This window comes from Electrophorus electricus, chromosome 3, assembly GCF_013358815.1.
Source record: "Electrophorus electricus isolate fEleEle1 chromosome 3, fEleEle1.pri, whole genome shotgun sequence".
NCBI classification, from domain to species: domain Eukaryota; kingdom Metazoa; phylum Chordata; class Actinopteri; order Gymnotiformes; family Gymnotidae; genus Electrophorus; species Electrophorus electricus.
The window spans coordinates 21,819,501-21,832,500 of record NC_049537.1 but is presented as its reverse complement, the minus strand read 5'-3'; the positions used below and the strand labels follow the sequence as shown (position 1 = coordinate 21,832,500).

Genomic DNA, 13,000 nt, shown 5'->3' with positions numbered 1-13,000 from the left:
ACTCAGCGAACGATCCTGCTTTCTCCATTCTGCTCTCCAACGTTAAAGGCTTCAGTCCTTTACTCTGAGTTCACCAACAAGAAAACACACTCTTACGCCAACCCCCCGTTTACTGTCAAGCCGTTGATCCTCACACGTCTACTGATGAACTCTCGCTCTCTCTGCTTGGCAACAGTCTCCAGCGGACAGGACTCAGCGAATACATGCGGGGGATGAGGTGGTGCAGGTCAACCGACAGACAGTGGTGAGTCCCAGTGGCCAGTCTTAGCCCATGATTGCCTGAAAGTGTGTAAGTATGAGAGAAGATGAGGTTATGTGCAACACGTGAGGGAGTTGTGTGGCGTTATTTAGGTGGCATAAGGGAGAGGAAACTACTGAATTTAACGTGACCTTTTTTGTATATTACAAAGAATGTCTTAAACAAAGTTTTGCTTTTAATTACTATTAACACATTATAGTTAAAGGGGTTAGGACTGAATGACTATTAGCCTACTGCACTGTAGGCTAATATCATTCTCACTCTAAGTATCTCAGTGTCAGCTAACAGTCCTGGTGACCTGATGCTATAATAGCACTGGTGTCTCAGTTCAGCCCATGTCCCAGAGGTTTGCAGTAGGTCTCTGTTTGGGGAGTCTCACAGGAGGTGTGTTGGCCTGTGGCAGGTAGGCTGGCAGCTGAAGACCCTGGTGGCCAAGCTGAGGGAGGATCCTCAGAGCGTGGTTCTGATGCTGAAGAAGAGGCCTGCAGGAACCTGCAGTTTCACCCCTGCCCCACTGAAGAACATGCGATGGAAGCCCGCTGCTGTGCAGGTACAGTCCTGAGCAGTGCAAAGGCCCTTTTTCTTATGCTAATTGAGCTTAAATGCACTTTCAAATACTTGAATAGCTGTGTGCGGAAGCTGGTGTGTAATGTGATTTATGGTATCTTGTGCTGTGACATTTTGCACCTTTTTCAGCTTCTTTGCACCATTGCATAGTTCTGGTCAGTCAAGAAAATATAAGTTGCCTGCCACCCAGACTATGTGCTAATGGGCTGCTTTATAGCGGCGCAGCACAAAGAACAATGACTCTTTAGACAAACATAATCTCATCAGTCTACTTATACCCCCCCTTCTTTCCCTCTCTCTCTCTCTCTCTCTCTCTCTCTCTCTCTCTCTCTCTCTCTCTCTCTCTCTCAGACACACACACACACACACACACGCACGCACACAATCACAAACACACTGACACACATGCATGCACATGCACACATCTTTCATACAAATCTGATATTGACATTACATATCTACATGTAATGCATGATGTCCAAAAAAAATGGTGGTGTGTCTAGGAGGTTCCTCTATCTTAGCAGTGTCAAAAGCTGTTTAAAACTGATTTACTATGCCTTAACTATGCTTCTGCTCCAAATGTCAGAACACCAGCTGATTTTATGAGGTGTTACCCTGAATCCTCTTTTGTTCCGGCAACTCACTGCCCACACACCTCATCATCAAAGGTTAAACTCTCAATTGTAGCTTAAGGAAACATTTAATATAAGAGTACATTGTAGGTAAATGCACATCAGTTTTCAATAATCTAGTAGCCTAAAACCAAAAGCTCCTGTATCTGTTTAACTAATCAGTACAATTCAAAAAGAAACATCCCTTATAAAGAACAATGACAGAAGAACAGAAATAAATGTTTGCATAATAACCAGAATCGAATTAGGAACAAAAAATGATGTATGCTGTACCCAGTAATTTATGCTCTGGCGTAAAATTACCAGTTTTTCCTTGCCAAAATTGCCCTTGTGTATGTACAGAAAAATATAAACAGAAGTATAAACCAGAAAATGAAACAGTTACTTACTACAGATTATCTTAATGTGGAGATTTAGATCAACATCTGTGAATGACTCTACACCATAAACACCATCTCTAAATCCCACTTTAAAAAGTTGGATATGTGCTTTGAAAACAGACCAGACTGAAGCTGGGAGTCTGGTAGTTTTAGCAGCCTGCAAATGTGCTTTCTTTAACTTTGCTATCATAGCAAATGTCAGCCTTTTTAGAAGAGTGCATCGACTGAAGGTAACTAACAGAAAAATTATGCAACTTTATGTGTGGATATTTGTCTCCGTTTAATCAGCATCCAAAGCTTGTTTTGATTCTGTTTCATTTAGAGCAGTCTTCACAGTCCTCCTGGACAGTCTTGCCAAGCCCCTGTGGAGAGCTCCTGCGTTAAGAAAGAGAAGCCAGCCATTTTGGACTTGTATATTCCCCCTCCCCCCATTATGCCATATGCTCCACGGTGAGTGGCCCCTGCTTCTAAAGTTATTTCTCCTGCGTTTCAGCAAATAGAGACTAACCTTTCTGGGAAACAGAACAGGTGTTCCCCATGTGCCTTTAACTAGAGAGTTAGTGGACGATTATATGTCGTGTAATAAAGATAATATTCACTTCTTTGGCCTTGCCATAACAATAATAATTTAATCCCTCTTTGTGTCTGTCTCCATGTCTCCAGAGATGTGAAGTCCAACACATGTACTGGTGTCAAAATGAGAAGGAAGAATTCCGAGTCACCCAACTCATCTCTGGACCGGGCAGCCAGACGACGCTCTAATCTCATAGATTATACCAGCAAGCCTAGTATCAGCATCTCCCCTCCACAGGTCCCCGTCCCGCAGGCTAGACTTCGACAGCGCACGCCCTCTAGAGGTCAGTTCTAGAACAACATCTTTAATCGTTGAACTACAACTCATCAGTTCTTAGTGGCAGTCCTGGGAATACGTACAGCATGTTTTTTGAGTTTTCTTTGTTTTAAAACACCTGACTCATTTTACCAGATTATTGTAAATGCCTTTGTAATAAAAGAGAGAGGCACAAAATTGTAAAAAGCATGGGGACATCTGTAGTGGGTAGGAACGCCTTCTCTATAACCAAGCAGCAAGCAGACGCATACATAAAACACCAGAAACGTATTTGTTCATGTTTATGCCCTACTACATTTGTGCAGACAAATGAAGCAAGATATCAACATACTTGATGATAGCATTATGAGATGGCTAAGATGTTAGAGCAGCCCAAACCCATGACTGATTATGTCCTTGTGGGTGTGCGACAGGGAGACCACGGCCCGTGTCCATGCCAGCAGAAACCTGCCTGGGCTTGTCCGAACCCCACAACCGGCCCTGGGCTCTGGGAAGGAAAGGTAGGAGCAAATCCTGCTTGTGTCTCAACCTGACCCAAAGCAAGCAGAGCTCACATGCCTAATTACTGCGACACAGCAGGCCTAACACCACTCTCATGTGCTCTGCATTCCTGCACCATGTTTATAGATCAATAATCACAGAAAGGATCAATTACACTATAAATATGCTTTTTTTTTTAATGTAATGCATTTATTAAAATGTGCTCCTGTGCTGATGTAAGAGAGAGAGGGCAAAGGTTTACATACACCCAGGCTAAAGACATTTAAACTAAAATTTTTCACAACTTAAACAATTTATTTTGTCAAGACAATCAGAGCATCTACTTTGTTTGCATAAGAGGTCACAGACGAGATCAGGCGTTGTCAGGCTGGTGTGGCCGTAAGACATAAGAGGTCATAATAAACAATTGATTAGAGGCAGACTTATTCCTCTGCATCACGTATTTACTATAATAGATTTCCAGTGTTTCAAAGGTTTACATACCAAACTGAATGCCTCATTATTCCATTTGGAAGAGTCCAGGAATTCATATAATTAGTTTTATGAGGTTCTGATTTGCTAAATGTCATTAATTAGGAGTTAATAGGCAGAATACCTCTGGCTGTTTTTAAAGGCCTTAAATAGCTGTCACACAAGGAAGATGTCCAAGAAAAAAAAAAAAAAACAGACTGAAGACTGTGGTCACCAAGACCATTCATTTGTCAGATTCAAATTTTTCTTAAATATGATTTTGAAATTAGCCTCATATGGAACTAAATTACATGCCATAATTGACTTAACTTACATAGACTAGTGTGTGTGTGTGTGTGTGTGTTCTTTAATTGTAAAGAATGTATATTATATACATTCTTTAAATTCAGATACAGTATAGTCCCAAGCCACCTAAGAAATCCAAAGCTTTTTATCTGGGTTGTAGATGCATGTGTTTGCATGTATGTAAATAAAATTACTTATGTTACTCTTTTCCTCTCCTGTTATATTGCCAGAAGGATCTAATAACATTTCTGTTTCTCAGGCCAGGACGTGTTTCACAGGTATCTGAGTAATGAGCGGATCCCCGCCATTTCTGAGGAGGCTCCGCATTTCCCTGTGCCGTATAATCGCCCCCCGGTGGGCAAGAGGCAGCTGGTCCGAGGCGTCGATCACATCCGCGGTAGCCAGTGCTTCATCAATGCCGAGTTGCACAACAGCGCCACCATCCCCTATCAGGAGACGGAGACCAAGAAGGGGCCCGCGGCACGCGGCTCCGAGCGGCCCCCTTCGCAGCCTTCGCTGCTCAGCAGTTGGCTCGCCAGACTCAAGCTATTCACACACTGATGTAGAGCCCTGCGACGTTGCTTGTGTGTGCCGCGGCTGCTGCTGTTTTCTTGTGCGTTTGGTCAAACCACCTCACTGTGTCTGCTGTCTATGCTCAGTATTATTATTCAGTCTGAGCTTTTTTAAAAGATTTGAAGTAAAATACTCCATTGAGGTGTCAGTTCTGAGGAGTGCCCTACGGTATTTCTCTGTGACACTTTTGGGGGTTTTGTGGTTTTGTTTCAGTCATCAAAAATGTTCAGTACAGACCGGTGCATTAACAATGCTGTGGACAGTTTTATTTTTTTTATTTTATTTTTTTCCAGTGAGAAAGATCATGAATCAAGCTTAAAAGCGTTCTCCTTGTCTCTGTTAATTGGTTGTTTCATTTGTTATTATTAAATTATTTAATTTGTGTTGAACGTTTACTGTGCATATTTTCTGTGTTGGTCCAGTTTTTTTGCATATTTGCTGGGATCTAGCTTACCAAAATGTATTACCTTTTATTAACTTGGATTTTATCTGCCTTATTTCTGAGGTGTTAATGGGGTCACAGGGGTTTTTTTTTAAAGATGAAAATGTGTGTACTATGTACAGAAAGGTATGTATCACAAAAGGTATGTATCACAAGAAAATAGGTGTGTGCACAGCATGAGAGAAAATGTGTATGTGAGAGTGCATTTGAGCTGTGTTTCTGTGATCTGTAAAAAACTAATTGCAGAATTCCACTTGTACATTTTTATATAACTACTGTTTTCTTAAAGTGGTTTTTTTAAAAGTTATGTGGCCCAAAGAAATAACGATATCGTGGGTTTATCACATGTAATATTAATTTTAATATCAAATATGCAATAATCTAAAGCCTTTAAGTATAAATAGAAATGAATTACTCTTAATAGGAAAACATAAATTATAACTACTTTAACAGTGGCCTTTTCTCCACACGTTTATTAATATTGAAAGCTGCAGTACTTCAGTGCAAATACATTAATACGCAGGTTTGGAACGTGCATTTGTTACCATGACCATGTAGATGTCGGAATTTAAATTAATAAATTAATTTAATTATAAAACTGGTCACGCAGAAGTTTATTTTACTAACGTGTCGACCTTTATCTTATTACGTCGTAGTTCAGCAGCGACATCGTGTGTTTACATGGTGAAGTACGTTAAACAGCCCGATGGCGTTCAATCAACTGAGTTATCGATTGAAGTGGAGTGAGGCGCCAGCACACTCCACAAACGAGATAATGATATTATGGAGAGTTGCTCAATGATCCCCAGTACGCTACATATTTACAGGCGGTAACTGATTAAATCAGTCATGCTGATTAAAATGTCATGCGCATTTTTGTTTTGACTAAAGCCGCCGCAGTAAGTCGATTTGTCTTGCCAAACTGGCGCAGAACTTCTTCTAATCCTTATAATGTCCACGAAACTATTTCTTGGAGCTATCATGTTCACAGCTCGGAAGTTGCACGTATTCCAATGTTGGTTACGGGTAAGCTTAACGTCTTGTTTGCCAACACAGCCTAAATCTCGGTTTTCTTTAGTTTTTTTTGGTTTTTCTTTTTTTATTGTAGCTAAACAACAAATGTAGTTACCTTCAAACTCTGGTAGCATTATTTATAGCTTTTCTGGCAGCCACTAATAAAAAGCTACCTAGTTTACAGTTCATCAGTGACATCCTTATGGAGACATGAAAGACTCTTTGCTCTGAACTCCAGTAGTTCCCCTGTCACTAAGAATGTTCATGTCTCCTTTGCAGAACTTACTTTCCTCTGGTCTCAGGACTGTAGTGGTGACCAGGATGGAGGATTCTGTAAGTATTCAGGCCTCCACTTAGACCTTGTTCACTTAGACCAGTGAACAAGTGTGTGTGTGTGTGTGTGTGTGTGTGTGTGTGTGTGTGTGTGTGTGTGTGCCATTTGTGGGAGGGGAAGTTTGTGTACTCTTGAGCTGTACCCTGTGTCATTGCACTTATCTGTGTGAGTTGTGTGGGCTGATGGCAGTGTTGCTCTGGGGCTTTTTTGATACAACCCAGCCCCTCTGTCTCTACTCTCCTCAAGTTGCATCTGCAAGACTTCCCCAAAGCAAGAGGTCGAGGTAAGCAATATCACAGGAGTGGTGTAGCGTTATTGACATTGTTTTAATACACTCTAAGTGTTTAACCTAAAACCCTAATCAGGCTTAATATCTTGTATTCAGCCCTGTACATAATGCTATGGCTGTATGCCCTCATTACCATCTGATCACAACATCACTGTACGATCCTCTGTGTGGTGTGTGTTTGCATTTTTCTTTTCTATGGCTGATAGGCAATGTCACAATGAGTCGGAGGAGGGTGTCTGTGAAGGAGCTGGGGAAAGTGGACTGCCAGGGCTGGCTCTACAAGAAGAAAGAGAGCAGAGCTTTCCTGGGCAACAAATGGAAAAAATACTGGTTTGTGCTAAAGGGCAGCTCACTGTACTGGTACACGAACATATCGGTGAGTCTTTCTCTCTCTTCTCCTGCCCGTGACATTGTCTCTTCCCTTGCAGTGTATTTTGTCCGGAGATGTATTTGCAGTTTATTGTAATGATGATCATTTGCAAGATTCATAGGTAAACATTACTGTTCATTGTAGAATCTTTATGGAGAGAGTGTATATAGCTTAAATTCCAGCATCATGAATCTTGGGAACAAAATGGAAAATAATTAGCACAAGAAAACAGGCTTATCATCACGGCAGGGGTCCCTTGCTCAAAAGTGATCAATCCATAGCCAAACCTGATTAGATTATAGACTGAAAAGAGCCATTTTTATTGTTCTGAGCTATTTCCAGTTCAAAAGATGAAATCTATTCAGTGTTCTGTTGGTGTAGAGCTGGCCCCAGACACTTTCAGATGTTAACTCCACAGCTACAAATTGCGGATATTTTGCGCTCACGGCTTCATTTTGCTCCAGGCAGAGAAGGCAGAGGGCTACATCATCTTGAAAGACTTCACTCTGGACCAAGCACAAGAGTGCAGGAGGAAGTAGTAAGTATTTATTTCCTATAGTTTATTATTCCATGAGTGATTTTGTACATGTGAAGATATAGGACCACCAACTAATGGTATTGTCTTCCTGTTCCTTAATTAGCACTGACCTTTCTGTAACATTGGCGATACTGAGTTATAGTGACGTGCTGCTCTTTAGCTTGTCTTATGTTGGTAAAATGTATGGGTTTATATGCAGTTAAAGTCCCTGGTCCCTCACATTAGCTCCGAATCAGTTGTATGGTGGTGTTCTCGGTATGGTATTAAGCATCTGCTGTAATAACATGCTTTCACCTCCACCCCCCTGACACAGGAAATAGCCTGGTGAAGACAGTTTTACAGCAGTCTTCTTACTTCCTTTCTAGACAGTTACCATATGCTGTTGGAATATGTATAAATCAATAGATATGCATGTATTTTCTTTTCTTTTTTTTCACATTAGATTCTCCAGCCTTCAGTAAACACATGTAACTGGTATCTTTGACCTGTGTTGTCAGATGTTAACCTTGTGAACATTTTCTCTGCCTTTTACAGTGCAATAAAGGCCAGCCACATGCAAATTGTGACACTCTTCTTTGCAGCTGAGAACAAGAGAGATATGCACAAGTGAGTGTGACATAGCAGAAAGGGGGCGAGCAGAGTGTATTTCTGTGGTCAGAGGCTGGCTGCCTATAGCGGGCTCCAAGGCATAACTAATTGAGTACTGTACTGTCGGCATCTACGGGACTGCTCCAGTTGTGTGTCTCAGCTTCACCAAATCATAGAAGTGCATGATTTATGTTGGACCAGTCTTCGTTTGGATGCGAAGGCAAACATTTCATCTAGCTTCATATATTCTCTTTGTGATGCCTGTGAATGCATATCGCCCAGCAGGCTTTGCGACCTTCCCCCAACGGGGTGGTACTTTACAGTGTATTAGTAGCAGAGCTGTATGAAAGAATGGAGAAAGTATGCAGGGAAAAACTTTGTGCTATAAAGCTAATTGTGCCTTTGAAGCTGGTAATATCAAATCAAAGAAACGAAGGGGCTAGGGGAATGAAGAGAGAAGTGAAGTGGCACTGATCTGGCTTTTGTTTTTGTTTGTTTTTATTTTTTGTTTTGCTTTTTTTGGTATCAGATGGCTGAGCAAGCTGACTGCAGCTTCTAGTCAAAAGGAACCTATAGATGCAGTCGGTGAAGGTAGCGATACCCATATTCTATACGCATTCTTGCGCACAGCACATGCATACAGTTGTAACAACATTTTTGTTGTATCTGTCCATTACATATAATCTGCCCTGTTTATATATAGCCCAAATGTGTCATTGCAGACCACCTGTTCAGTTACCACAAACCCAAAGTAGTTGCTGATCATAGCTTTCCATCACTGTGTGTGGTCGTGTTTGCGTGCGTGCATGTGTGTGCGTGCACGCATGTGTGTGTGTGTGTGTGCATATGATGCATGCATAGAGTGCTATAGTGAAGCCAGCGATGATGATGATGATGATGATGATGATGAAGATACACCAGCAGAAACAGGTGCCCAGTACTCTGGACAGCTTACTGCCGACTCCATTAATGTGAGTAGTGTGGTGTGTATGCACTCGCTCTGATGACCTGTGCATTTAGTGTCATATCAGGTTCTTTGATTCTCATATATGTTTGGTTTAACTGCTCATAAACAGAATTTTGTCTATAATTACAGCTTTTACCAACTATAGCAACCACAAAAAAAAAAAAAAAAATCTGAAAGCAAGTGTTTGACGCTTCACTTTTTGTCACACTTCACTTTGCATAGATTGCGCTCTCATGTGGTTCTTCTAGAGTAGTTTGACAAGTCTTGTGTTGTCTGGCGTCGCCAGATGAGGATGTGGTGGCCCTTCTTGATTACTTCTTGATTCTCCTGGAGGTTTCTTTCTCAAACTCTCTTTTGGGGAGATTTTCCTGCCCACTGTTGTCTTTGGTGTGCTTGCTGGAGACTTGCTGGAGACCTGGACACCTGTAAAACTGCTAAAATCTCTGTAGAAATATCGATTAATTGATATCTATGCTATTTTGAGTTAATGTGGTTTATGTTTGAGCGACGGCTGAACAGTACAGCATCACACCCTTGTCCGGATGTATATACGTGAATTGTGTTAAATTACACACGGTTTTTCTGCAGGGTTGCCTTCCTCCTCCACGGTCCTGTTCATCACCTTGTCAGGCAGTGCTCCCCCTGGCGTCTCTGGTGTGTAATGATGCAGAGGGTCCGAGTTCAGACAGCGAGTCATGGCTGGACCTCAGCTCTGACACACGCATCCCACAGGTCTCCCTCAGCAAGCACGCTAACCCAGGCCATGGTGATGACCGTGAGTGACCAATGAGGGCACTCTAATCTGCCTGAGCATCTGTCTCCTGAACAGCCCCAGCATTCTCATATCACCTTCATATTTTTCCTCTATTCAATAATGTACTTAGCTAGTCAGTTTCAAAGCCACAGCACCAAATTCTTTTTAAAATTTTACATTTATTATCCCCATGACCTTTTCTAGTCGGTGTCCAAAGTGGTCTGTTAGTGCTTGCATCCCACCTTACAAGTTGAGACTTGTTGATTTGCAAAGCACATATGTAACTCTTCAATGCTGAGATCAGATGAGCTGGATCCCCAGCATGGCTGAAAGTGGTGACCTGACTACGCTTCCTCCCGAAGGGCCTCCATCGGATGAGCTGGAGATGCTGTACCTCCATCTTAAATGTGCCAGCCTGTCGCCATGTGGAGCACCTCAGCCCTCCACCAAGCGTGACTACAGGTCCTCTTTCATCCGGCGCTGCAAGGATGAAACCATCAATGAGAAGCTGCACCTGGTTCGAACCCTCAACAGCACTTTAAAGGTAGCACTGTGGGGAAGTGTCCATCTAGGAATTTGATATGGAATAAAACTGAGACATTGTCTGAGGCAGACAGCAGATGGCAGTATTGAGATGGTTGAGACTTGTTTTTGTGTGCATTTGTGAGCTTCATATACAGGAAAGAAAAAAAGTTTTAACATAATGTATTCTCACATGTTGTTCTAGAAAGGTCCTTAGCATGTTGTGCATGCATTGTTCTGAGCGTGTGTATGTGTGTTTGTTTTGCATTTAAGGCCAAAGAGGCGGATCTGTTAGCCATAGAGCAGGCGCTGGCCAATTCAACTGTGGATGCCGGTACGTACCGGGAGTGGAGGAGAGCGAATGTAGTCCTGCTGGAGGAGATCAGTCAGAAGGCATGTGCAGCAGCAACAGCAGGGGGAAGTCAGAGACTTCAGTCCAGCCAGCCTGTGCAGGTGCAGCTGCAGAACCTCAGCCCGACGGTGTATGCAGAGACCAGCCTGTAAGCGCCCAGGGCCACCTGCTTAGAGCAGTAGCACCAATATGCTGTTTATGGATTGATAGATGATGGCTGTGGATGGATTTAATGTGTGACTCAAGTTATATTTCACCCCTGCTTACTGATTTTCATTGTTCTTTGCTGTTGTTGTTGTTGTTGTTATTAATGTTTTTTTAAAAGTTAAAGTGAACTGGATGGGATGTCATCACTGACTCTCATGAGCTGATCTGTTTCACACTATGATTGATTAAGAAATCTAGAAAGTCCTGAAACTGTCAAATCTCATAAGGGACATACAGCATTTAAAATTAAATACATGTTTTACAAAAGGATAAAACACTCCCCGACTCATGACCTCCTGTGATTCTATCACACATACACTGTGATGGATGCCTGTATTCCAAGTTCCTACTACATGCTTTTTACTTTAAAAGACATCTCTTGGCCTGCCAGAATGTATTTGGTCTACAGATTCTTCAGTTTCGAATTTCATACGTGCAAAATGAATATCTGAATATCAGAATAACTCATTCAGGTCCGAAATCAGACCTGTTCAGTGGTTGTCACACAGAAAAAATATTTCTGTGTCAATTAAAAATTATTTTTCAGGACAATGGTATGAAGGTCAATAGTGCCATGAACAATCCTTGTTTAAGTGGCAGGGAATTTTTTTTTTAATTTATTATGTATGAATGTATTTACTGCTGAATATAAATATCTAATGTATATGTTGCATGACTGCTTTGGGATTTCCAATTTTGTTACAAACTTTAGTTTGTTTTTAAAAACCAGTTATACTGTAAATATAATGCTGGTAAAATTATTAAATTGCCATTACACAAAATGCACATGGAAGAAATCTTTGTCTTTCTGTACTGACTTCTAAAAAATCTTTAACCAGAAAAGTAGACACTGATTTTTTTTTTGTCAGGGCTCTACACAAAGTAGGCTGATTAGTAGGCCACGACATGCCATCTGCGAGTGTGAGCAGTGATGAATGAAGAAGCCTATGAATGAAAAACGTTCCCAAAAGGCTGATCAATAGAACATTCGAGAGCATGGCACCAATGTGCAGATTATGCTCAGCCATCTGTTGCTGCCTTTTGTGTCGCAGCGGAAAAAGCTCAGCTGCCTGCCGTTCCTCAGCGCCACTGCTGACGCTGAATGAGGACTGAAGAACGTCTGTCCACTAGGTGGCACTGTGCTATATGTGCTAAATATTGACCTGAGCGGTGCTGCTACACGAGTGATGACGAGTTCAAATCTTGGGAACCCCATCCAATACTCATTGAAATGAGCCCTGCTTTCCCTACCTCAACCCATCAAGGCCTTGACATTTAGCACAGATGTTGAGCCGAATCAGGCGTATTAGAGCAGGGAAAACAAAAACACGGGATCCATGAGGCTCCCGTGGCTGGGACTGGGAGCCACGGGACTATAATGTTTGTGCCAGTGGGGGTTTTCTGATCTAATAAACATGGTTTCCTTTCTCCCCATATAGTTCTTACCTGGAGCATAAAATCTTGTTCAATAGTTTAGCACTTCCATCATGTAGCTCCTCGCGTGGAATTGCGTCCAGGAGGAACAAAATAACTGTTTTACTGAGCTCTTCAATTTCAACTGGGTAAACTAGCTGGAGGCTGCTGTCTGACAGCATATAGATGTAAACAACAGAGTTATAGATGTAAATATAGGTGTGTGTGTGTGTGTGTGTGTGTGTGTGTGTGTGTGTGTGTGTGTGTGTGTGTGTGTGTGTGAGAGAAGAGAAAACATTCATTTCAGCATCACTGCTCCTTACCGAATCATCTGGACAAACGTCTAATCCAATTAAAGATTATTTTAGCACTGTGGCTTTTACAGCAGTGCTAAAGTGGAAATTCACATAATGTGCATGGAGACCATGCCAGAGTAGCAGAGCAGCAGTGATGTTTAGCACATGACTGCACATGAATTATGTGACATTTACATAGTAACTTTTCCATAGCATCATTGCCGATCCAAAGCAGTCTCACCCATAATGCCCATAATTTTGTCAGAGCTTTCTGCACTCCTCAGGAATGAGTAGAGAAACATAAGCTCTGCACTGAAGAGTTTATCCTTCACTGCCCCTCCCTTGTCTCACACATGCCCTTCAAGTGTACACACACAGATACCAGACAATGAATGG

General features: G+C 41.9%; 1 protein-coding gene across 1 annotated transcript in view; it reads left to right on the top strand.

The window, feature by feature from the left end:
• Positions 1-11,669, top strand: part of ipcef1 (interaction protein for cytohesin exchange factors 1) — a 24,172-nt gene extending 12,503 nt beyond the window's left edge. Inside the window, exons 8-23 of the mRNA XM_035524386.1 lie at positions 176-244; positions 663-809; positions 2,161-2,288; positions 2,502-2,695; positions 3,102-3,188; positions 4,205-4,494; positions 6,254-6,307; positions 6,498-6,591; positions 6,804-6,973; positions 7,432-7,505; positions 8,040-8,111; positions 8,623-8,684; positions 8,955-9,064; positions 9,649-9,835; positions 10,177-10,358; positions 10,610-11,669. Coding sequence (XP_035380279.1) covers positions 176-244; positions 663-809; positions 2,161-2,288; positions 2,502-2,695; positions 3,102-3,188; positions 4,205-4,494; positions 6,254-6,307; positions 6,498-6,591; positions 6,804-6,973; positions 7,432-7,505; positions 8,040-8,111; positions 8,623-8,684; positions 8,955-9,064; positions 9,649-9,835; positions 10,177-10,358; positions 10,610-10,840 — 2,151 coding nt within the window. The 3' untranslated portion in view covers positions 10,841-11,669. The remainder of the gene's footprint in view (positions 1-175; positions 245-662; positions 810-2,160; positions 2,289-2,501; positions 2,696-3,101; positions 3,189-4,204; positions 4,495-6,253; positions 6,308-6,497; positions 6,592-6,803; positions 6,974-7,431; positions 7,506-8,039; positions 8,112-8,622; positions 8,685-8,954; positions 9,065-9,648; positions 9,836-10,176; positions 10,359-10,609) is intronic.
• The last annotated feature ends 1,331 nt before the right edge of the window (positions 11,670-13,000 follow it).